At 30.1% G+C, this 24,556-nt stretch overlaps 2 protein-coding genes and 1 long non-coding RNA gene across 4 annotated transcripts; 2 read left to right on the forward strand and 1 right to left on the reverse strand.

The window, feature by feature from the left end:
• Positions 1-753: 753 nt before the first annotated feature.
• LOC105128199 (uncharacterized) lies at positions 754-22,052 on the reverse strand. The gene is made up of 3 exons (XR_842808.1): positions 21,164-22,052; positions 17,134-17,139; positions 754-768 (listed from the first exon to the last, which is right to left on the reverse strand). It is a non-coding gene; the product is annotated as an uncharacterized LOC105128199 (long non-coding RNA).
• Positions 9,764-14,429, forward strand: LOC105128198 (uncharacterized). The gene is made up of 4 exons (XM_011029758.1): positions 9,764-10,208; positions 11,569-11,767; positions 12,349-13,190; positions 14,194-14,429. The coding sequence occupies exons 1-4, from the start codon at positions 10,019-10,021 to the stop codon at positions 14,262-14,264; spliced, it is 1,302 nt and encodes a 433-aa protein (XP_011028060.1). The 5' UTR covers positions 9,764-10,018; the 3' UTR covers positions 14,265-14,429.
• Positions 17,864-23,345, forward strand: LOC105128197 (uncharacterized). Of its 2 annotated transcripts, none has more exons than XM_011029757.1 (7): positions 17,864-18,023; positions 19,062-19,364; positions 20,683-20,853; positions 22,060-22,146; positions 22,297-22,355; positions 22,801-22,951; positions 23,021-23,345. In XM_011029757.1, the coding sequence occupies exons 2-7, from the start codon at positions 19,074-19,076 to the stop codon at positions 23,084-23,086; spliced, it is 825 nt and encodes a 274-aa protein (XP_011028059.1). In that variant the 5' UTR covers positions 17,864-18,023; positions 19,062-19,073; the 3' UTR covers positions 23,087-23,345. The 2 variants fall into 2 exon arrangements, with proteins under 2 accessions (XP_011028059.1, XP_011028058.1); XM_011029756.1 differs by having other exon boundaries at positions 19,065-19,364.
• The last annotated feature ends 1,211 nt before the right edge of the window (positions 23,346-24,556 follow it).

Genomic DNA, 24,556 nt, shown 5'->3' on the forward strand with positions numbered 1-24,556 from the left:
TAGAATATGTTTAGCATTTTTAATTTTTTTTTACAAATACATTAACAATATCGCTTACATTTTAAATGAGATATATTGTTAGATGAATCTACAAATAAATAAAACTTTTACAAATCATTAAATTAATCCAAATCATCAAATTAGTAAATGAATAGATTGGGTCTTTCGCTACGCCACATGCTCGCACTATTTTTCAAGTAGGCGTTGAGAAAAATCTAATAACTTGGTTATAATCCCAATAATTAAATGAGTTAGCTTTATTTGAATCACATACGAGAAAAAGAAGGGGCAATGATAGCAAATATATATATATATTTTTAATTTGAGAGTTAAATTGAAAAAAAATATTAATAAAAAAATAATTAAAAGAATAAGAACAAAAACAAAAATACATTATAAACTTGGATTCAATGGTGAAATTAAAAATAACAAAACTTTCATAAAAGAGTTAAAAAACAAAATCCAAAAATAAAAAAATAAAAATCAAATTAAAAATATTAATATATGATAAAAAGAAATATGAACCAGTGGAGTTTTTTAATATGTTTTTTTATATAAAAAATTTTAAAATATAAATCAAGAAATAGCCTGCATGCTGGCTTGCAAAGGCAAGCCTACATGAGGGGACTTTTAATTTTTTTTATTCTCTATAATTTTATTTTATTTTAAATAGATGATATATAAGTAAATTCAGGCCGCTGTAATGATTAGTAAAACAAGTTTCCTGTTTTTTCCGTTTAAAAACTCATTTTCAATTTATTTTTTTTACTCAAAGCACCTCAAAACTTGAGCTGTTGTTGCTGGAAATGTGTTGAGTTGTTGTTGCTACTGCATCCAGGCTGCTGCGTTTGATTTCTACTCCGAGCTACTGCCCAAGGTTTGCTGGACTATTGTTGTGTTGCAGGAGGCTGAGAAGCTGCTTATTGTTGTTGTTTGTGCGAAAGGAAGGCTGTTACTGCTGTTTTTCTACTATTGCAGCTGTTGAGACCTTTTTTTTTGCTGCTACGAGAGGTTGTCGTTGTGTTTGGATGTTGTTGAAAACATTGCTAAGGGATCGAGCAAGAATGTTGCATTTTTCTCTTCTAATCAACTCATCAACATGAGCTCTAAATTACTAGTTTAACAAGGATTCTAAACACAAATCTTTTCTAATTAACAAGGATTCCAACTTAGATTAGTATCTAACTAATATTTAATAGTTATGTGGAAATCGAAGTAGTATATTTGAAAGGCATGCAACTTGATTACCGGAAATTACCCTTATATACCTTATAATGATTGATTTCACACACTAGTCTGATGATCGTTTGCTATATAACATTGGTTTGTAAGAAAAATTAAGATTGATGATCAACTGTGAGAATATACATTAAACATTAATTCTTGCGGAACATGACGAGATTTTCATATTTTACTCAATACTGATCATCTACATTAATCCCAGACTGATAAATACCATAAAAAAAAAATGCTTGAAAAAGAAACATATAAGATATATAAAAAGATTACTACAAAACAGTTCAATAAACAAAATAAGCGAAACCAGTCATTTGCCTCTCCATGCTCCCTGCGGTTTCTTTCTTTCTTTCAATTTCAAGGGAGAGGCCCATACTTACATCATGCATGAATGTAATGATGCACAGCAACGCTTTCCCTTCCTTTTAAATCTTCACCTACCTACCTTTTTCAAGATTTGAATATGAGACATCGATCGAGGACAGAAGGTGAACAGCGTATCTCACAACAACCCCTCCTTGTCAAAATCCATAGATGACTTACAAGAAGGCGGGAGGGAGTACCTGGATGAGAATCCCCTTCCCAAAAGATCATCATCTTCATAAAGTTTTGCACCCTCGTCGAAGTTAAGGGCATAACTCGAAGGATCATATTGGAAATTTCCATGTTGAGGATTGCCACCCCCTGGCTTCTTATTGAACCTCCGCAGGAATGTTTTCCATTTAGGGCCTGCAACTAGTTCTGACCAATTCCGGATTTTCATCCATCCCTGAAACCACCATGATTCTCGGTTCGCTGTGCAGTCTGTAGGCTTGATTCTTTGCCAAAATTCTGATCCAATGATACAACTGGAATATGACGGTCGATCTGTGGTTAAGAATGGTATCCAACAGCACCCTCTTCTGGCAAAAGCGAGGTCATGGATATCATCGTTATTACCATAAGAAGAAGGGGAAACATCTGGGGCCTGAGAGGACATTTGATCAGGGCTACCAAATGGGTTTGCAGACCACAAGAGAGAATCAGGAAATAATAAATTAGCAAGTCTCTCCTCTGCAAACCCTAGATAGCTCTTAAATTGTTTTTGGGCGGTGACAGCTCTCACTAATAAGAGAGCAATTGTTGGGTTTGTTGTTATTTTTCTTTTTTGGGATGGTCTCCTTGCATCTGGAGGTCATGACAGCGAAGAGTGCGGAGTTTAGAAGGGTAGAGAGTATAAATTGGGCAATTAGCATGTAATAAATACTGAAATGATACATAAGCAAGAATTTGCGGTGAAATAGCATATTTCCTTACGAAAAATTGTGTTTGGAATTTTAGTTGGGATTCATTTTTAAAATATTTTTTATTTAAAAATATATTAAAATAATATTTTTTATTATTTTTTAAAAATTATTTTTGATAATAATATATTAGAATGATCTAAAAATATTAATTTAAAATAAAAAAAAATTAAAATATTTTTAAAATATAAAAATAAACAAGGAATGTTATTCAATAGTTATAGTAGCGTTTTATATTTGAAAGTACATATAAATTTTTTTAAAATTTTTTAATTAAAATTTAGTTTTTAATTTATAAATTAAATAAAGATATATATTTTTATTTATAAAATATATTTTTTAAAAAAATTATACAATTATAATTTTTATGTAAAATAATCAACTGGTTATATAATTATATCTAACTGGATAGTAATTGTAACACTTTAAAAGTGTGATATTTTTAAATATTAGAATTATGGGACACAATAATTATTTTATCATACTTAAAAATAATAATATTTATTAAATATTGTATTTTAAGAGCTTGACAAGAAGAAAATTTATTATTTTATTAAATTTTTTAAAATAATAATATTTAACTAAAATTTTTAATTTACTGTGCTAGTTCTCCTTTTGGAACATAATAATGGATGCTTCGGTGCAAACCAAAAACAATGCCCGTGTACGAGCATTATGACATTTTCCCTTGACCATCAAAGGATTCTATTTATGTATATCATCCTAAATAGTTTTTTTTTTATTAATTTCATTTTCTTAGCCAAGAAATATTTTCTTCCTTTTCCTTTTCTTTTCTTTTCTTTTTTGGGTTCAAGAAATACCCTTGCTAGACTAAAATCCCCCATGAAACTCCTTTTGGATGATGATGCGTGTACTTGGTAAGTTAAAAAAATGTTTGAAAAAAGATCCCTGTAAATAATTTTTTCAAATTAAACCTTATATTTATTGTATTTATACAATCAATCCAATTATTCTCTTTCGTTACTCTAAATCCATTTGTTATGTAATTAAAACTTTATGGGGGGGGTTGATATATCTTTTTTTTCAAAAAATCATTTTTTAAAATTTAATATATATATATATATGTTTTTTTAATTTGATTTTTTTCTTTAATATTAAGGTTATTAAAATTAAATTTAATATTTTTTAATTTAATTTTATAATATTATCTCATACTCGTAATTTGGATCCAAGTTTAATCAATTAAATCAATTAACTCAATTTATTTATTTAATTATAATTTATTTAATTTATCTTTTAATATTATTATGATAATTAAAAAATAATTTCCATGATTTATTTTTTTAATGAGGATATTATAAATTATTTCTTTTTCTATCAATTTATTTTCAATTAATTTCAAGGAAGAATTAAAAACACACCTCTTCGTGCAAAATACTCTATATGGACGTAAATGTAAAAACATGAAAACGGCACTAGAGAATAAAAGAAATAATATTGAGTCATTGGCAAGGACAAGTTAGTACTGGGGAGGTAAATGAAGGCGATTTCTATTTACTCCCTAACCTTTTATTTGTTTCGATTAGGTCCTCAATAAATACATGGATTCTAAATCAAGCACTTCCATTTACTCTAATTAACATAACAATTAAACAATCACTTGAAACTCACATAATTCCATCTATTATATGATCTTTATGTGAACTTCACATGATTCAAAGTAAAGAAATCTAATAGTTTTCAATAAAAATAAAAGAAGATCACAGGCAGTTGAAGCCAATGCCTTTAAAGTAATGTTTTTAATTGGTATTTGAAAGTATGGAAAGAGTAGTTATTTTTTAAAGTATTTTTGGTTTGAAAATATATTAAAAAAAATATTTTTTAAAATATTATTATTGATATTAGCAAATCAAAACGAATTGAAAACATAAAAAAAAATTGAAGTAATTAAAAAAATTAAATTTTTTAAAATGCAAATATGCCATTAAATATACATAAATTATGGCATTATCACCCTAAAATTAATTTTCCCTCTTATTATGAAGTGACAGTCTAATATTTATCCAAGATATGGATTGAACTGTCAGTCCTATCTCTAATAATTCTTGTTGATTTATTATTTTTACGGAAGTTCTTGTCGAAACCCTAAAAGGTGCGTTTTTTCTAAATTAAAACCGTTGCAAATCCTGCTCCTCTCAAATTCAATACAATTAATTGGTCCAAATGGGCTAGAGTCCGGCCCATTTTTATATTGGATTTGGGATGTAAAGAGGTCCCCGTGACTTCAAAGCATTTAGCTGGGGCATAACGTGGATTAATTGGAACTTTTTTTTTTTTAGTGAATATTTGGAATTATAGTAGTTCTTGTGGTTATTGTTTAAAATAATAGACTTAAAAAAAATTATAATTTTTTTAATTATAATTTTAAATATTTTTTAGGATATACAATACAAAACTATAATCTGTATTTGTTAAAAAAATACATTTAAATATATAATTGGAGCAAAATGTGCCGCACTCCACAAACATCTGCTTAAAATTCGAATTGAACACATAGCAAATCACAACATAAAACTACAAGTGGTGTGATCATAAAGAAGAAGAACATGGGACAATTAGGTGATGATTAGTCATGGGAAATTTTAAAAGGTAATTTTTATTTGATTATATGATAAATAAAATAGATATTTGTAAGAGTTTGAAACACTTAATTTCTAACATAAAATGTATTTTTTAAATTGAAGTTCTCATTCTTTACACTTTTTCTTTATTTTGTTGAAAACTATTTTTTTTATTATTATTATCAACATCATTTTTTTATATGAATCTAGTGTAATTAAAATAATTATTCTCAAGAATCTTAATAATTTAAATCAAGGAGTGAAAATTCTATTTCAGAAAGCAAAACTCCTGTATTTTTAATCACAGACTTATTTTTCAAATAAAAAATTATCATATTCTAAAAAGAAATTTTAAAAAACATAATGCCTTTATAATTTTTAAGTGGTTATGTAAAAATTAAAAGAATAATTAATTCATGAAACATATATAAAAATAACAATAAAAGACTATATAGTTCTCATTAAATATTCACTCGCAACTTGTTCATCATTTACTATATTCTAGGGTATTATAAAACTATATTTAGAAGCAGATAATATACTTAATAAACATTAAATAGATTGAATAAAAATAACAGAAATTAGGGGAATAAAAAAGAGAGATAACATTTTTATTTCATATAATTTTGTAAATATATTCAATATCATCTCAATAATGTTTTTATTTATAGTCTAATGTTTATTAATATTTATAAGCTTAAAAGTCACAATAAGATATAGTGTCAACTTGGAGATGATAAATGAACATGAAGATTAATATGTTATAAAAGAAAAATAAATATTTATATACAATATATGATTTCATAACATTCTTTGGATGTCTTTTGTATAGTTTTCCATATTGAAAACTTTCTCATTAAAAACATTACCAAGAAAAAACACGATGAGAGATAAAAAGTTGGTTAAGGTAAAAAAAGTATAGTGTATGTTAACTTCTTCATGTGAATGTATCACCTTAAATCTTTATGTTGTTATTTTGTATTATTGTGTCACAATCCTTCAAATGTTGTAATTGACAATGCTTTAGTAAAAATATACTAGATTATCTTATGATTAAATTTGTTAACATCAATATCACCACACTTATCAAGGTCATATGTGAAGAAAAATAATTTAATAAGAAATATTTTGTTCTATCTCATTTAACATGTCCTCTTTTTAATTGAGTTATACGTGTAACATTGTCTTCATACAATATGGTTAAAGTTTCTCTATTGGATAATAAACTACATGTTCCATTAATATCTTAAGTCATGGATCTCAGTTATATACATTCTAGACTTACTTCATAGATGATAGATATTTTAACATAATCAGATGGAATGACAATTAATGTTTGTTTTGTAGATCTCCATGATACTCATATACTTTTATGACAGGTATTTTAACATAAAATATATCAGTATTACCATATGTAAAGAGATAATTTGTTTGAGATCAACCTTTATATTGATCGGATAAATATTCTGCATTAGCATACCCCACTAATTCATGATTAAGATTATTTAAATAAAATAATCTCATATCCATAATTCCTCATAAATAACAAAAAATATATTTAACTCAATTCCAATATCTTTGAGTAGGAGAAAAACTATATCTTACTAGAAAATTCACAAAGAATGTTATATTAGGCCGTGTAATGTTAACAAGATGCATTAGCATACCAATTGCATTAGAGTAAGGTACTTTAGGACCAAGTAATTCTTTAATATCCTCTCAATATCTAAAATAGTTTTTTTTTTCTCATCAAGTGATTGAACAACCATTGAGATACTCAATGGATGTGATTTATTAATATAAAATCTTTTGAGGACCTCTTTTGTGTAATCTGACTGATAAATAAAAATTTTATTTACTAAATATTTGATATATATAAGGTGAGATAAAATCTTGTTTTTCTTAAATCTTTTATATCAAACTCTTTCTTTAAATAATCAACTATCTTTTGTATCTCTCCAAGAGTTCCAATTATATTTAAATCATCAATCCACACAATAATGATAGTAAAATCATATTCTAACTTCTTTACAAAAGTACATGGGCATATAAGATTATTGTTATACCTTTATTTCAATAAATATTCACTAAAATAATTATACCACATGCATCCTAACTGCTTTAATCCATACAAATATATTTGCAAATTGATTGAGTTAGCTTTTAGGAGATTTAGATCATATGCTTCAAGCATTTTAAGTCCTTTAAGGATTTTTATATAAACCTCATTATTAATTTACTCATATAAATAGATTGTAACTACATTCATTAGAGACATATTTAGTCTTAAATGAGTTGTCAGACTAATGAAATACCGAAATATAATTGCATTTACTACAAGAGAATTTGTTTCATCATGATCAATGTCAAGTCTTCAGAAAAACTCTTATGTTACTAGTCGTGTCTTATTTTTTATAATTTTATTTTCATGCAAATACTCATTTATATCCAATTGTCTTTACACTTTGAGGAGTTTGGACTACATGTCTAAAAACTTCATATTTTGCAAGTGAATTTAATTATATCTAGATTGTTTCTTTTCATTTTGGTCACATCAATATTCTTTGATAAATTTAGATTTAATATTCTTATTTTCACTAATAATATCAAATGATATATTATATGAAAAAATATTATAAAAAACTATCTCATTTTGGTTTCATTTTTTTTTGTTTTGTTTGTAAGGACATAACTTACAAAAATCTCTTTATTTTTATAGTTTTCAAGTACTTGAATCTCTTCTAGAATTTAATAATTAATTATGTTTATATTACGTTAATAACATGCCTTATTTTTATTTGCTATAATTTTAATGAATTGTACTATTAAAATTTCAATTTGAATTTTAGTATTTACAACTGGTATATAAGATTAGGTTATTCTTTTTGAGTTAATAAATATATTTAGTAGTTAATTTGTTATATTTTATAAATAAAATATTTTTTAAAATTTTTGTTCATATTATTTTATACGAGAATTCAAAATTCAAAATTAATAATATATTTCATATAATATCTTTACCCAACTATTTAACATTGCTTTTTTATATTTTAGCTTGGAGAATTATCATAATTATGTCGGTGTCAAAATTTATAACACATCTCGAGTGAAGATCATCGAGCAAAGACATACTATATTTTCAAAATGTCAATAATACAAATATTAAGGTTGCATGAGAAGCTATAATTTTTTTTTAATAAAAAGGTTGGCGTACAATTCAAGAAGAATAAAATTATGGTGATGGAAGAATAACTAGTGATATATTATTACTAGTTATTTTCTATATCCATCTTAAAAAGAAACATATCAAAAAAAAAAAAACGCATGAACCATAAAAAATGATAATAATATCTACACTTAAAATTTTTCTCTCCTAATTGTATTTATTTTTTTTTATTTAAAGTAAGTCCAGAGAACGCTATTATTTATGTTCTGAACACCGTAAAATTTCTTGTCCAAGAAGAACACAACACCCTTTTCTTTCTTTCTTTCTTTTTAATAATTAATTATGTTTATATTACGTTTATAGCATGCTTTATTTTTATTTACTATAATTTTAATGAATTGTATTATTAAAATTTCAATTTGGATTTGAGTATTTACAACTGGTATACAAGATTTGATTTTTTTTTTGAGTCAATAAATATATTTAGTAGTTAATTTGTTATATTTTGCAGATAAAATATCTTTTAAAATTTTTGTTCAGAATCAAAAATTCAAAATTAATAATGTATTTCATATAATATCTTTACCCAACTATTTAACATTGCTTTTTTATATTTTAGCTTGGAGAATTATCATAATTATGTCGGTGTCAAAATTTATAACACATCTCGAGTGAAGATCATCGAGCAAAGAAATACTATATTTTAAAAATGTCAATAACACAAATATTAAGGTTACATGAGAAGCTATAATTTTTTTTTAATAAAAAGGTTGGCGTACAATTCAAGAAGAATAAAATTATGGTGATGGAAGAATAACTAGTGATATATTATTACTAGTTATTTTCTATATCCATCTTAAAAAGAAACATATCAAAAAAAAAAAAACGCATGAACCATAAAAAATGATAATAATATCTACACTGGAGATTTTTCTCTCCTAATTGTATTTATTTTTTTATTTAAAGTAAGTCCAGAGAACGCTATTATTTATGTTCTGAACACCGTAAAATTTCTTGTCCAAGAAGAACACAACACCCTTTTCTTTCTTTCTTTTTCTTCTTCTTTTTTTTCCTTTTTTTTTCATCATTCCCTGTTCCCTTCCAGGCCAATTTCAGTTTCAAGGTTGGATGACATTTTCGATCCCCAAAGCATACTGCATTTACCTTACTTAACTAAATGATCATCAATTAATACAAGGATCAAATTGGACGCAATGACCCATGATGTTACCCAAAAAGATGAAGTTCAGTTCAATATTTGTTTCCATATCTCCATAGCAGTTATGTGGTGAAAACACAATCCAGAAACCTAAAAATACCATTTCAGCCGACCAAAAGACGAATATTAACAAATAAAAAATGTTTTCTAATCAACAAGAACATGGCTGGTCGGTAAAGTAGATGGGACCGAAAGATATATTTTCCATGTTATCTTAACTTTCTCTGTACACTGATCCTGAACTAGAAACCACAAGGTATAAGTTCTCTTTCACCAAACTTGTTTAGTAAGCACAAGCAAGCTGACACCAGATAAAGTTCACTCTGTGCGCAAACATGTAAAACCATCAAAATTCAAGTCCGTTCTTCGAAATTCGAACTGTACGACTTCCCTTTTCTGCAGCTTAAAAAAAAGAAAGAAAAAGAGAGTCACTCCCACTGCCCAGTTACTGTTAACTTCTGAAGCAACACAACAAGAAGGAAAAAGGGGAGAAAAAAACTCTGATTTCTCAAGAAAAGAAAAGAATCCAATAATGGCTGATAAAGAAGCAGAGAAACAAGTGGTGATCGAAGAAGAAGAAGATAAGGAGAAATGGTTAAAGCACTACTCATCGAATCAGCAAATACTGCTGGTCGGTGATGGAGATTTCTCGTTCTCTTTGAGCTTGGCTCTTTCTTTTGGCTCTGGTTCTAACATTGTTGCTTCCTCTCTTGATACATCTGGTAATGTTCTGTATAACCTTCTGTTCTCATGCTTAAGCATATATGTATGTGCTTGCATGTATTCGTGTTCGTGGTCGTGCTTATGTGTATGTGTTTTCTTCCTTTTCTTTTTAATGGTTCTTTGTATCACACTATCTTGGATTGACAGGGTACTTTTATTGTTTTGATTTCTTCACTTTTTTTTAATACAAGAATGCAATGATCTAACAGGTTTTTAGGGCTAAGTGAATCGTCTACCCAAGCCAATCTTAATCACGTTTTCTTCATACATATATGAAGAAAGTTAATCTCATTTCCCTTTTTAAAAAAATAATGGAATACAAGAAGGAAAACATTTTCTTGCATTTATTGTTTAGCACTTGTTTTGCTGGCGTAGTCATTTTGACATTGTCTTATGTAAAGTCTCTGTTTTTTTTAGCAAGCTGTCTTAATCTATTTGGGATTGCCTTTGTTTGGCTCCAAAGAAAGATTAAAGGCTATTGCTAGGGCAGCCACGCTACCGCTGCGGACAATGGACGGTACAAACATGGCACTCGTATGCGCCTGCCCATACCAGTCTTCTACAAGAGGGGAAGAGTTACCCTATTTTGTAGTCCAAGAGGCTTTCTGATAAATAAAAAAACTGTGGTTTATTATTGTACTGATTCGTGAATTAAGTACAGTCTCATTCAGATTTTAACAGCAATCTATTATTTTCGTCGTTAAAGAAATAATATCTTGTGCGTGAAAAAGGATAAGTTACCTCGCTGGTAGCTGAGGGACTGAACTGAGTGGCTGACTCATCCTTAAGTGGCCATGGCTGAAAGAACCCAGGAAAGGAAAACATCACATGTTGTTCTGTTTTCTAGAGATTTCAAGCTGAGGGACTGAACTGAGTGGCTGACTCCTCCTTAAGTGGCCGTGGCTGACTCGTCCTTAAGCGGCCGTGGCTGAGAGAACCCAGGAAAGGAAAACATCACATGTTGATCTGTTTTCTAGAGATTTCAAGAGGCTTGATTCTTTTCCTTTTCAATTTTTCTCTTTTATTCACATAATGTCAGAATCTGACTCAAAATATATAGCATTGCAATTTGATTAGGTTAACTTACGTATAATATTGCTTGTAAGCCACTCAAGAACCTGTGGGAATTCTGAGCGGATGTACTTCAGTAGTTGTTTATCTTTTGTTTGAACTATCAGTAGATATAGGGTCTTTCGACTAATGAATTTGATTGGTGTTCCAACTATTTAGCTGCAGTTGGGGTCCTAAGGCTTGGTTGTGAATTGATTTAACTTTTCATGTTGATACTGCTGTTGTTATTGTTGTCTTTCTGTTCCTACTCCCTCTCTATTTAAATTATCTATATCGTTGATCAATTTGATGTCTTGATTAAGAAATACAAGAAAGCAAAGTCAAATCTGGAAAATCTAGCGAAGCTGAAAGCATCTACCTTACATGGAGTGGACGCAACCAAAATGAAGCTTCACCCGGATTTGAGGATGCGAAAGTTTGATCGGATTATCTTCAACTTTCCTCATGCAGGCTTTCATGGAAAGGAAGACAATATTAAACTGATTGAGTAAGCTGTTTAACTGTACTGACGTTTTTGGTGGAGCATTCTTAATTGCTTGAGGTTTTCTATTCCTCAAACACCACACTGCCAATCATTAACTGGAAAATTACATTTTTTGTGCTTGTCACCCTGCTTTAGTTTTTATAGTTGTTTCACATTTAGTGGTAGCATGGATGAGTAATAGTTCCAAACATGACACATCTGATAAACAAATTTTTAAACTTGATGACAAGGAATTAACTACAGAAGGACCTAAACATCTAATCTGCTTTACCTTCTGTGTCTCAAATTCATTCTGTGTTATAGAAATGCTTTATGTGAGCATTGTTGAAGATTGGAGTACGTGATTCGAAAAGAAAAATCTGAAGCAAATGCCTGAAATTTCGTGGTTGAAATTCCACTAATTTTTACTTGAATAGACTGTATCAGTTGCTGGAATTTTTAAATGGAAGTCCATTTTGGTGCGTAAATGGGGATTTCCATTATTGTCAGCGAGAAAATGTCAATGCATTTGCAGCTGTGTGGTTTTTTCAGTTATAGGACTGGAAACACTAATCATTAACAACTTTTTTACTATTGCATGATAGGAAGCATAGGAATCTTGTGCGGGGCTTCTTCAGGAATGCAAACAGCATGCTACGAGCAGATGGGGAAATTCATGTAAACCACAAAACAACAGCTCCATTTTGCCATTGGAATATCGAGAAACTTGCACGGAGAAACTCTTTAGTATTAATTGAACGTGTTGAATTTAAGATTGAAGACTATCCAGGTTACAACAATAAGAGAGGAGATAGCAATAGATGTGATGAACCCTTTCCTTTGGGAGAGTGCGGTACCTTCAAATTTAGATTCTCTCATGCTGCGAAGATGTCTAAAGCAACTAGTCACTTCGGTTTTGCCCGCAAAAGATGTCAGCAACTTCATGACAATCATCAGCCAAGTTTATTCAACCACATGCATCCTCAGCCAACTGTTTTCAACTACAAACATAGGCAGCCAACTTTATTCAAGCACACACATCCTCAGCCAATTTTATTCGAGCACAAATGTTCTCAGCCAACTTCATTCAATCGAATGCATCCTCAGCCAGCCTTGTTCAATCAGGTATATTCTCAAAAAAGTCTCGCCACAAATATGAATGGCTTTCCAGGCCATTTGCAATCAACTTCTACAATTAGCATCGAAAAGGCTGATGACTTTAATGGATACCACAATCATACCTTGGAACTACATGGTAGAACTGTCAATCATGTGGACTGCTCTTATAATGACTGTACAATCTATATGCCAGAAGCACCGGGAGGAACCTTGGAAGGTGATCTCTATGTATCGCGTGAGCTTAAATGTAAGCAACATGAGATCAGCCCTATGGCGAAGGTTGGTTTTGACTCATGGTCAGCAGCCGGAAGATACAACAGTTGTCTGGTTTGAGTTTACTTAATATTGTGGTGGTTTTTATGATTTCAGTTTGAAAAAAATTATTTTTAATTGAGATTAGTATGGTAAAATATATATTTAGTTAAAATTATGATTAAAATTAAATAAAAAATTATATAATGTATTTGATTAAAAAAACTTTTTAAATTGAGGCTATAAAATAATTAAAAATATATATAATAATATTGATGATTTTTAATTTAAATATTATAGATTTAATTAATGTAATTACATTATGAAATAAAAAATATTTTTTATAAAATATTTTTTATTGTTATATTAAATTATCTATAATTCTATTATATACAGAATTCATCCGATAAGGATTATAGTTTTCATGATTTCTTGAGCATACAATAACATTAGGTAAAATATTATCTAAATAAAAATAAGATTACGGTTAAATTTTATAAATGTTATATCATCATATGATTTTCTACTAATGTAATTATATAGTGTCATTGATTATGGTTAAACACTAATGTTTTTTTTAATAAAATACAATATTTAAAAAAAAAATTGATTTTTTTTATTTTACTGAATTAAACCAATCTAATATATTTAAATTTAAGTTAAATCCAGTCCGACCATAAATAATAAAAACACTTTTCATTGTTCATTTTATATGATAGGTTCACTTTGGATAATAGTGGAGATTGTCTCCAAACAAAGAGGAAGGAGAAGAGCAGCGTGGTGATGATGAACGGTGAAAATGATGGAGACCGATCACTCCTGTTTTCTCTATTTTTGTTATCTATTGATGGACGACGATCCTTCTTTTATTTGTTTTTGCTCTTTTTCTTTCTTTTTTTCTGACCGCACCTCTGTCCATAGTTTGCAACATAGCTTGAAGTTGCTTTTTATTATCCTGCTGTTTAAGCACAGATAATAATGAGTCTCACAAACATAAAACTGTGTTTCCTGTATAACCAAATAATATGTTTTTGTGGCTTGCTCTAAACATAGAAGCAGCCACAAAAACAAGCACTTTCTTCTTATGGAAACTCTTGCCACCTTTTGTTTTTGTTTTTGTTTCTTGGAGGTGCATTTGGCATTTGTTTGATGCTAGAGTTGTTTGTTTGTTTCGACCTTTTTTTCTGTATATACTGTTACCAACTCGGCAGCTAATACTTTGTTATTTGCTCGATCTACTGACAGTCACAATCAAATGTAATATTTGCATAAGCGTTTGTTTATTTTAGTGAACGAAAACGAATGGTCCTTTGTATGTTCTATGTTGTGCTGTTCATGAATATAAAGTGTGGGTTGCAAAATTTTATTTTTCACATAAACAACTCAAAATATATCTAAAAGTATGCAAAAAAGAAATAAAAAAAAAAACCAGCTATGAAAATGGTTCTGGGTTGTCTAAAGGAGGAAGATTTGGCAGGCTTACATACGCAGTAAAGATAGATGTCCGGGAAGTGTTTTATACAGCTATTAAAGCAACAGAAACATTCTTATGGCAGCATTTGCTCTGTATCATATGCTGACAGTGATAGTGGCAGCCTGGTAGGACCAGGCGGGGGCAAATTACCATCCTAAGAGGAGATTATAGTTCATTAATCACTTCCCGCAAATAATCAAAGGATCTTGCTATAATCAACAGAGCTTGTTCACAATAGTAGCTAATTTCTGAACTTCCTACCCGAGAGCAAGGAGCAAGATTTCGGATTTTTCTTTCTTTTTATACAATTTTTGTGTTGGACCTGTTGAGCGGAGAGAAGAAGAAGAAGACGAGAACAGAACAGAAGAAAATATAATGAAGATGAAGTAACAAAAATAGCTGGCCCAAGAAACAACAGCAATCCATTTAAAAAAACCCAGTATCAGCAGCCCACCACACATACTTGAGTTCAACAACCGAACAGACCCACGACATGTCTGATTCTCAACAGTCTCGCTCGCAGTCACAGAATCAAGAGAAGAGGAGGGCATAAATTTGCAGCAGTATCTGTCAATGGCAACGACAATCATTTCTTCTGCAATCTGTTATTTCTTACTTGTACGTTCCCACATCCCATGATTTATATACAATGAACTCTAGCCTCCTAGCTATCTCAACTGACCCTCTAACTAGCTAACTTCCATCACATGCACGGTTATGACAGTTACTGAACTAGCACTGCATCTTTAGCTAGTTCTGCACATTTTCTTCTTAATTGTCACGTACTGTTATTTATCTCTTCTTTCTTGATTGCCAAGCCTCCTTGATCTCATAACATTTTCCCAGGTAAAAATAATAATACTAAAAGGGTCGTTGTGCAGGAGACATGAAAGATGGAACGCAGTGCATCCAGCTTCTGGAGCATCTCTTCTTTCTTGATTGCCAAGCCTCCTTACCACCTCCTTGATCTCATAACATTTTCCCAGGTAAAAATAATAATACTAAAAGGGTCGTGCAGGAGACATGAAAGATGGAACGCAGTGCATCCAGCTTCTGGAGCATTTTGGGGTATGGGAATAGGCAATGGTTGTGGCCTTGGTTTGGTCCAGAAGCAATTGGATATATGGCAACAATCATACATTTTCGTCATAAAAGGACACTTTATAACCACTCCTGACTAAATCGTGGAAAAAAAATCCTAACCATTAATATCGAATAAGGCACTTTGAATTCTGAAGATGACTTTTGGCGAGGAAAAGTTGTCGATGATCTGTCAAAAGTATAATCCGGCCTTTATTTGTTTGGCTAGGAAAATTTTAGACATTAACTTCCATCATTAATAATTTTTTCTTAGCTTCTACTGTAATAAATTGTAATCCGGGAGCTTACTTCGTCAATTTTTGTTATATTCACATAATATTTAAATACATCTACTTTATGATAACTATAAACTTATAATTAAGATAATTTACACAGTTTATTTTTTTAAAAAAATAAGTTTTTTTATTTATTAATTTTTTTGTTTTATCCTTTCATGGTTGGTTTATTGAGTAATGGTTGGTTTATTGAGTATTAGGATGTGTAAATTTTTTTTTCTATTCAGTTATCTTATTTTTATTATTAAATTATAAATTTATCATGCTAAAAAAATAAGTTTTTTTATTTATTAATTTTTTTGTTTTATCTTTTCGTGGTTGGTTTATTGAGTACTAGGATGTGTAAAATTTTTTTTCTATTAAGTTATCTTATTTTTATTATTAAATTATAAATTTATTATGCTAACTTAAGTTAACTTGTATTATTTTTTATTTAATTTTATTATTTTATATTCAATTAATTAAAAAATAAACTACATCATTTTTCTCGTCTCATAAAATATAATAAAATAACAAGCTTAACATTGGAATAAAAAAAAGCCATGTCTACATTGGTTTTTTAATCTTTTCACTTTAGCTTTTTTTATGATTGTTAGGTGCAACAATGGTTTTTTAATCTTTTAACAATGATAAATATTAATTAAATTAAAAAATTTGTTTGCGCAAGTGCTATCTTGTGGGAGACACCCACACGTTTTAACAAGGAATGAGGTGCCTCCTGGAAGCATGAAATATTTTTTTACTGGGTCATCGAAAACATTGTCTTGTTTTTTTTTTTTTTTATACGGCATATATCAGTATAGAATTTGTCACCAATCAACCTTTCTTTTTCTCCTCTTATTTTTTTTATCATTCCTCTATAAATTATAAGTTGATCCTTTTTATTATTTGTATTTTAGTTTTAATTTTTATTTTTGATTTTTTCTCTTAGTTTTTTTTGTTAAAAAAGTTATATTTATTTTAAATCTAATCTTTTAAATCCAATTTGTTATATATTTTATTTCTATTTTGGTCCTTTTTAAAAAAAAATTATTAGTTTTTAATTTTATCATTCGATCCAAATTTATAGTGTATTATTTTTTTTATTTTGATTCTTATTTTTTTGATTTTTTTATCCTTTTATCAAAGTTATTTTTCTATTCAATTTAACTTTCAAATAAAAGATTTACAATTGCCTTCTGATTTAATTTTTATTTTGACTTTCACACTGATATTTTCAATTGTTGTTTTAGATCTTTTATTGTAATTATTTTTTTATTTTATCATTTGATTTTTTAGGGATTGAACTTCTTAATTTTTTCATTAATATTGCTTCTAGTCTAATAACTTAAATAACAGATTTGAAAAGTTAACACGAGTTAATATTTATTTTTTAGTTTATTTTATTTGTTGATTTCATTCACATTATTTTTTTTTAAATAGCTTTATGATTTTCTTTAATATTTTTTAATCAAGTTATCTTAATTTTATAATCTATATCATATTTGTAAGTTAACATGGGTTAACTCATCTTTTATTATCCCGGCCTTTATAATATTATCTCAAGTTGAGTCAATATGTTTTGTTATTTTTATTCAATTTGTTACTTTTAAAAGTTTATTTTCTAATTGTTGTGATATCTTCTTTAAAAATATTTATCTGTTTATTTTTATTGTTTATTTTTTATTATTATTTAATTCAATTAAAATTATCTTATTAAACTCAATCAAAAGTATAACATGAGTTAATGGTTTTTTTAAAATTTGAAACGTGCTTACGTCACCCTAGACGATGGTTTTTACGGGGAAAAAATGCAAGCACCGCGGCCACATCTAATAAAAGCCGATGCCAGGTGCCAAACGCAAATCAATCTTGCTGTATAGTCATATGCTGTACATACCCTATATTATTATTATTATTATTATTTACGAAAAGATTGAAGAAAATAAATAAATTTTGAAACTCAAAAGTCAAAAGAAGAAGTCCTTTTGCATTCGGCAACTTAACTCTTCATTGCAACACCAACGCCCACGTCAAAAAAAAAAAAAAAAAAACACCCGATGGAGGCGAAGTAAGCTAGGTAATCTCGGACTCTCTTCATCTGCAACAGTGTTTGATTTTAAGCAATTTCCATGGTTATTGATGGTGCTTTTTTTTTTTTCCCTTGCACTTGACTCTTAATCTAGAAGCAGCCTTCCTTAAAGGTCTCTTTATCGTGCATGATTCTGTGCTTTCTTTCATTTGGGCAATGGTACTCTATAGAATTAATACTAATGATCGTTTTGTGGAAGATTAGGAGGCGTCACACTTCACCGGGCTTTGCCTCTGAATGTTTGCCCTTTGTCTTTTACGCATTACCTGGGATAGAAGGCCTCTCTATTTGTTTGCTCTGTTTGGTCTTTTAATAAAGTGACAGATTTCGTTGATTTTTTTCCTTTGGGTTTGTGGAGAAGGACGGGCTATAAGATTTCGTGGGATTTTATCATTCTTTTAGTGATTTGGTGTATCTACATAATCTCTATTTATCGCATCTTGCCAAGGAAAATTGTTGCGGTAGAAACTAGATTCCCCCCTTTCCAGTTATTTGAGTGTTAATTCTTTATGTATACATATATTTTTTTCTATTCTGGAGGATCACTTATTCTTTTGTGCATTCCAATGTCTATGATATTTCATTTTCTTATATGAGAGAAACGAGCGTAATAATTTTTGCGAAATCCATATTTAGTCCATGACCAACACAAAGCAGGTTGAGGCCATGGGATTTTGTCTTTCTTTCACTTTGAAATGATGCAAAGGTCCCTTTGTTCGCCTTCCGGTATTCTCAAGGCTAGGATTCAAGCATGATTCCCTGCCTCTCCTGAAGGGGCCATCAATTATGGGAAGTTTGCTTTGGGTTCATGTGTGTACAGCAAAAACAATAAGTTTTTTTCCTTTTATTCTAAGTGAATTCCTATCTAGCACATATATCATGTTATAATCCTGTCTAGCATGTATATTGAGGGAGGGTTTGTTTTCATTTTCCCCTTTACTCGATTATTTATCAGTGATCAAGTATCTATATTTGGATCCAATTTGGAAATTTCCTCTTACTTAATATTATCATCATTTGCTATAGTAGGTCTTTGTTATGTCAGAAGATTTAAGGGATAAACTTGGACCAGATCACTTCAGTTACTATGCAAGCGAAGTAGAACGATTGTTGCAAGATGAGGATAACCATTTTTTGACTTCACAAACTGCTGAAATTCTTGGAAATAAACATGAGCATGCCAAATGGGAGGACAGGCTTCAACCCAGTTGTGATTTGGGATCTTCCTTTAGTAATTCTGTTGGACCACGGCTTTCGGATTTCCAAAGAGAAATGTTGAAGTTACGTCTTCAGCAATCTGTGGTGGTTCTAACATCAGAAGTCAATGAGGTACACTCCCTTTCTCTTCTGTAGAATGAAGGAAAGTTCATATGTCATTGTACAAAGTTTGCAATTTGATATATGCAAAATGTGTTGTTGTTTTACTTGTGATATTCCTTCTATGGAAAAATGATTATTTTTTTCTTGGAATATATGATGTATTCTCTTGGAGATAGATAGTGAGATGGGCCATATTCCTTTGGTTTTATCGATTTAATTTATTTGTTGTCAGTTTAGTCAGCAAAGGACAGTGATTCATAATAAAGACAGGTGGGATGCATTTTCAAAGTTTTTTGAAGGATACGTAAATTCTGCTCTTCAGAATTGAAGACACTTTCTTAATTCTGGAGATACAAAAAAGTTAAGGGTACCTAGGTGTAGATTGCAACATTGTGGTTAGGGATGATGAGAGTAAGGAAGGAGGAGAAATTATTTTTGCAAGCACTTTAATGATAATTGACTGGGAAATCTTAGAGATCTCTGTGAGGTGTGCCTTGCAATTTGCTTTGGTAATCCATGTCCTCGTCTAACCAAAGAAGCTGAGAGGAAAAAAAACTCAATGGATATTCAGTGAGATCTGTTTTCATATGGGTCCTTATTCTGTGTTATTAACATTTCCTACTATGAGAGGTTTAGATTCTATTTGTCTTGGAATTAGTAGTTTTTTTTTTCCTGACCTAAAATATATAAACTTTGAACTTAGCGAAGCCAAGACTACGGGACTTGTTCTTTGTTTTGATGAAGCAGGGTTGCCTCATCATGACCATTATTGGTTCCTAAGACGCAAAACAAGGAACATCAGGGAAGATATTGGAAAGAAAGCAGAGTGTTTGGTATGAACATGTGTGTTTAGAGTGCAGTATTAGCTGAAATGAAAAGGTTTAAAGGTAGATGATGTATGGAAACAGAAAAAAGGATTGAATCAGAAATGATTGCATCTCCTGTAATGTGTCTGGTGGAAGTGGCTTCTATTAAATGTAAGTTGAGGAAGGGTTTTCTGAACTTTGGCCATGTCTAGCAAAGGTTGTGCATGCAATGATGAGGATGTATAACTAGACTGAAGCAGTGAGAGAGGTAGATAAATAATGTTGCCAGTTGAAGTCACAAAAAAATTATTTAACATCATAACAGCTCACAAAAAGTTTGGCCTGTTACATAACATAATGAAAATTGCTTAGCTTTATGTTCCCCGCCTGTCATGTTTGATGTGTCCAATCATGTGGCGCCTCATCTCATTTGTTCCTCACTTTCTGCATGCGCATGTTGTTCAGTTAGCTTAATGGCAGTATTATTAGCAAGAAATAATTCTTTAATATGGTTGAAACAGATGCTTGATCCGGTCTTATCCATGTGCCGGTTACAATCACAGCTCACAGCAAGACCTGCATTATCTAAAGCTGATGCAAAGCAAGTTTCCTCCCAGAAAGTTATGGTTTCTTCATATTCCTCATCAACCAACACTCCTCTGGTTGCTAGTCCTTCTAACTCTTCTACAGAGGTTATACATCCCTAAATTCCTTTTGTCATTTATCTACCTTTAATCTGTTGATGTCTTAACATGCCATTTATATTCAGTTTAAAATACTTGTGAATAATAATCATGCGGTCTCACTTCCTGGTTTAATATGTGTGGGTTTGTTATATGGAAACTGTAGATATCATCTTTCAAGGCATTTGCTCCAATGTGTGTTTGATTTTATGAATGCCATGCTGTTTGATTTTCTGTTTGAGTTTGGTTTATGGAAACTCCTTACTGGAGAGCTCCATCCCATTCCAAAAATCAAGAGTAATGCTAGAGATACTTAAACATGACAGCTTGTGATTGGGCTTTTATTAATTACTTCATCCTATAATTGTGATTGTGTCATTGTATGTGATAAGACATACATTTCATAATTTGAAAAAACTTTCCCTATCAAAAAACACCACATCATGAAGTAATACATTTTTTTTCAAAAGTTTTAGTACCCTAGCATTACTCAAATTCAAACTCCATGCCATTCCCAAAATAAAGATATAGATCTATCTGTACAAGATAAATCTTCAGGATGACAATGGATAAAATGGCGATCTCAAGTCAATTTGATGCAAATCTTTCTTCATGTAAATATACAGGAAATCTATTCCAGTAAATACTGTGTTTAAAAGTGTGAAAATTAAATTATCATTTTTTTCAAGATAATGACAACCATTTTGAACTTGTTGGCAAAACACATGTTGTAAGAAATTGTTTGTTCTCATACTAATATTCTCTTTTGAAGAAACTCATTTTCAAGCAATCTCCTCTTCACGAATACATATAAACAGACATGCATCTTGATATTCCTTTGATACTGGCAAGCTTGTATTGTTTGAACTTTTTTTTATGACTTGGAGATTTACTGGAACTAAATATTGCTTGATCTGGTTTAATAGAATTACTGTTTTCTGTTCTTTTCTTAAACTATCCTTTTACCCTTTTGCAGTAAAAGCAAACTGATAAAGAATTAATAAGTAGTTGTATCTTTTTTGCTGGTAATGTGTATATATTATGAGAGAATAAAACAAATAACATGAACTGGCAATATTGAGATTGTGGATATGTTTGCATGTGCCTTCGTGATATTTGTCTTCCCTGGTGCTAAAGCATATATTATATGAAATATCTGAATTATATGTTGATATATTAAGTATTAATGCATGGATGAATGTATGTGTCATCTAGGCTGATGATTTGAAGTTCCTTCTAGAGAATAACAGCTCCCATGTCGAGAAGACACTGAAGAAATATTCTGATGAACTACTTTCAACAGTAAGCTTTTCAAAATTGATGTTGTCTTCTAATTTAGTGTACCATTTCTTCAATATCATATGTTGCTAAGAATTAAGAGTTTGCTGTGTGCTTTGAGAAGCTGTTATATGTGATCAATAGCCGAACTGAGGTTATTTTTTCACATTTTAGTTGGAACACATGGAGCAAAAGCTTGAAGAACTTCTTGATGCATTGGCATCTAACTGCAGGTAATATCATTTCATGGAACAGAAAAAAGTTGGTATGGTAGCTTTCTGTTTTCTCAATATATTGATTTTATAAACCTAATATTATTAACCTTTTCTAACTGTGTTTGGCTGGTTTGAATCTGATGGTTTTAGAAATCATGAATCAAGCTGAAAAACAAAAATGATGGGCCAATATTTTAGTGGATAATGCACAATTCAGTGGTCTATCTGCAAAATGATAAGCATTGTTTGATTAATCAAGGTGTCTAATCCCAAACTGGTGAAATAAAAAATCCATGTTACAGTAGCTCTGATTTCTGAGATAAAAATACGAGCTAAATAAAAAATCCATGTTACAGTAGCTCTCATTCTGATTTCTGAGATAAAAATACGTGTTGTATAAGCAATGTATTTTAAGTTTTAAATTTATTTTTCGTTGCATCACAATGCCAACTACAACTTGCAGGCCAATGACTCATGCTGAGAAGCAGCAACTTCAAAAACTAATTAAGAAGCTACCACCGAAGAAGCTTGACCGGGTAGTTGAGATTGTTCAACGTAGCAAGCCAATAGAAAGCCAAGACCATGATGAAATTTTTGTCAATTTAGAAGAAAAGGTAGTAAAATGCAGCAACATATGCTTTGGAAAATGTATTTAGAATTCTAATCCTTCAAATGTGTTGCAGGATAACGCAACAGTTTGGAGATTGTATTACTATGCTGAAGCAGCGGAGAAGGCTAGACTCCTCTAATAGCAAACATCTATTGCTCGTGCAAACAAATGACGGGGTGGTGCATTTAGTATAATCAGAGCTGTGATCCTGAGTTGCGAGGGCTTGACATTAACTGTCGCTGATTTTTCAGAAACATACTTTCCTTGCTATTTTGTTTCTTCTCATTTGTCTAAACACTATTCAACATCATGAATTCATGTAGCTAGCAAGGGGAGATCATTGAGAATTCAGGCAATTAAATCATTCTTTTTGAAGTGTATGTGAAACTTGAGATCAACCAAAGCATTTTTTTTTAAGTGGGGCTGTAACAAGATATGCTAACAGCCTTGCGCTTATGTTATCAGTTCTTCATTTCATAGACTTGGGAGCAGTTTGGAAATACGTTTGACCTTAGTTATCCATGAGAACTCACGTATGTATACCATGAGTATGACTTAACATGGATGGAAAATGACCATGATTGACTCTCGGTTTAAAGTTTCTCCTTAAAGATTCGGCTGAGTGCTGCTCCCATTGAGTCTATAAAATCACCTTATATTGACTTCATTGCTCATAACCATTGCTTTGCAGGTAAATATAATGGATGGTACATTTATTACATCTAATTCATGGAAAATTAAATTTATTCGGCAGCAAAAGTTGATAGCTGGCAAATTAGCTATGTCGGATTGATGATTGCTTTTTTTTTTTTTTTCTGTTGCTGTTAATTGTTAAACATTCAAATGCAATCCTGCATCATCCGGTCATATTGTTGATTTTCATGGTCCATTGCTCACTTTCGTAATAGAAATATTTTTTTTTTGAGTAATATCATTATTAGTATAACTATATTATATTATTAAGTATAAAGCTAAATGATATGGTATTTTCATTGTATATAAATTTATTATTTATCATCTCATATTTTATTGTGAATTACAATAATGTTATTTTAAAAAAAAAATAATTTAATTCTCAAACTTTTAGTATAATTTAACCATTTTTAATTCAAATTAGACCCCAATTATATGTTTTTTGGGGGGGTTTATAAAGTGTAAAATACAGATAACATGGATAGTATGTATAAATTTATTTGTAAAATATATTTTTGTCCCTAATATTATTTTATTTAAAATTAATAAAAAAAAACACGCCAATTCCAATGTGAATGCGTTATGATTACTTATCACATTAATCTATGCCATGTTGCGCAACTTGAGTTTTAATAATTGCCCAACTTGAAGTAAGAAATAGCCTGGTCAACGAACGATTAATTTAAAAATAAAACCAGAAATCATACTACAGAATGCTCCAGCTCTGTCACATGAACACTTATTAAACATGAATTTATAATAATAATAATAATCAAAGTTGTTAAGATGTCTATATTCATATATTGACAGCCTGATTATTAGCTTAGCAGGGTTTGCTTTTCTTTCATTCGTTCTTTTTATTTTATTTTAAATAGATGGTTGCCGTATTGGATATTGTAATTGTTTTTAAGAGGCC

This window comes from Populus euphratica, unplaced genomic scaffold, assembly GCF_000495115.2.
Source record: "Populus euphratica unplaced genomic scaffold, PopEup_1.0 scaffold49.1, whole genome shotgun sequence".
In the NCBI taxonomy this organism is placed as follows: domain Eukaryota; kingdom Viridiplantae; phylum Streptophyta; class Magnoliopsida; order Malpighiales; family Salicaceae; genus Populus; species Populus euphratica.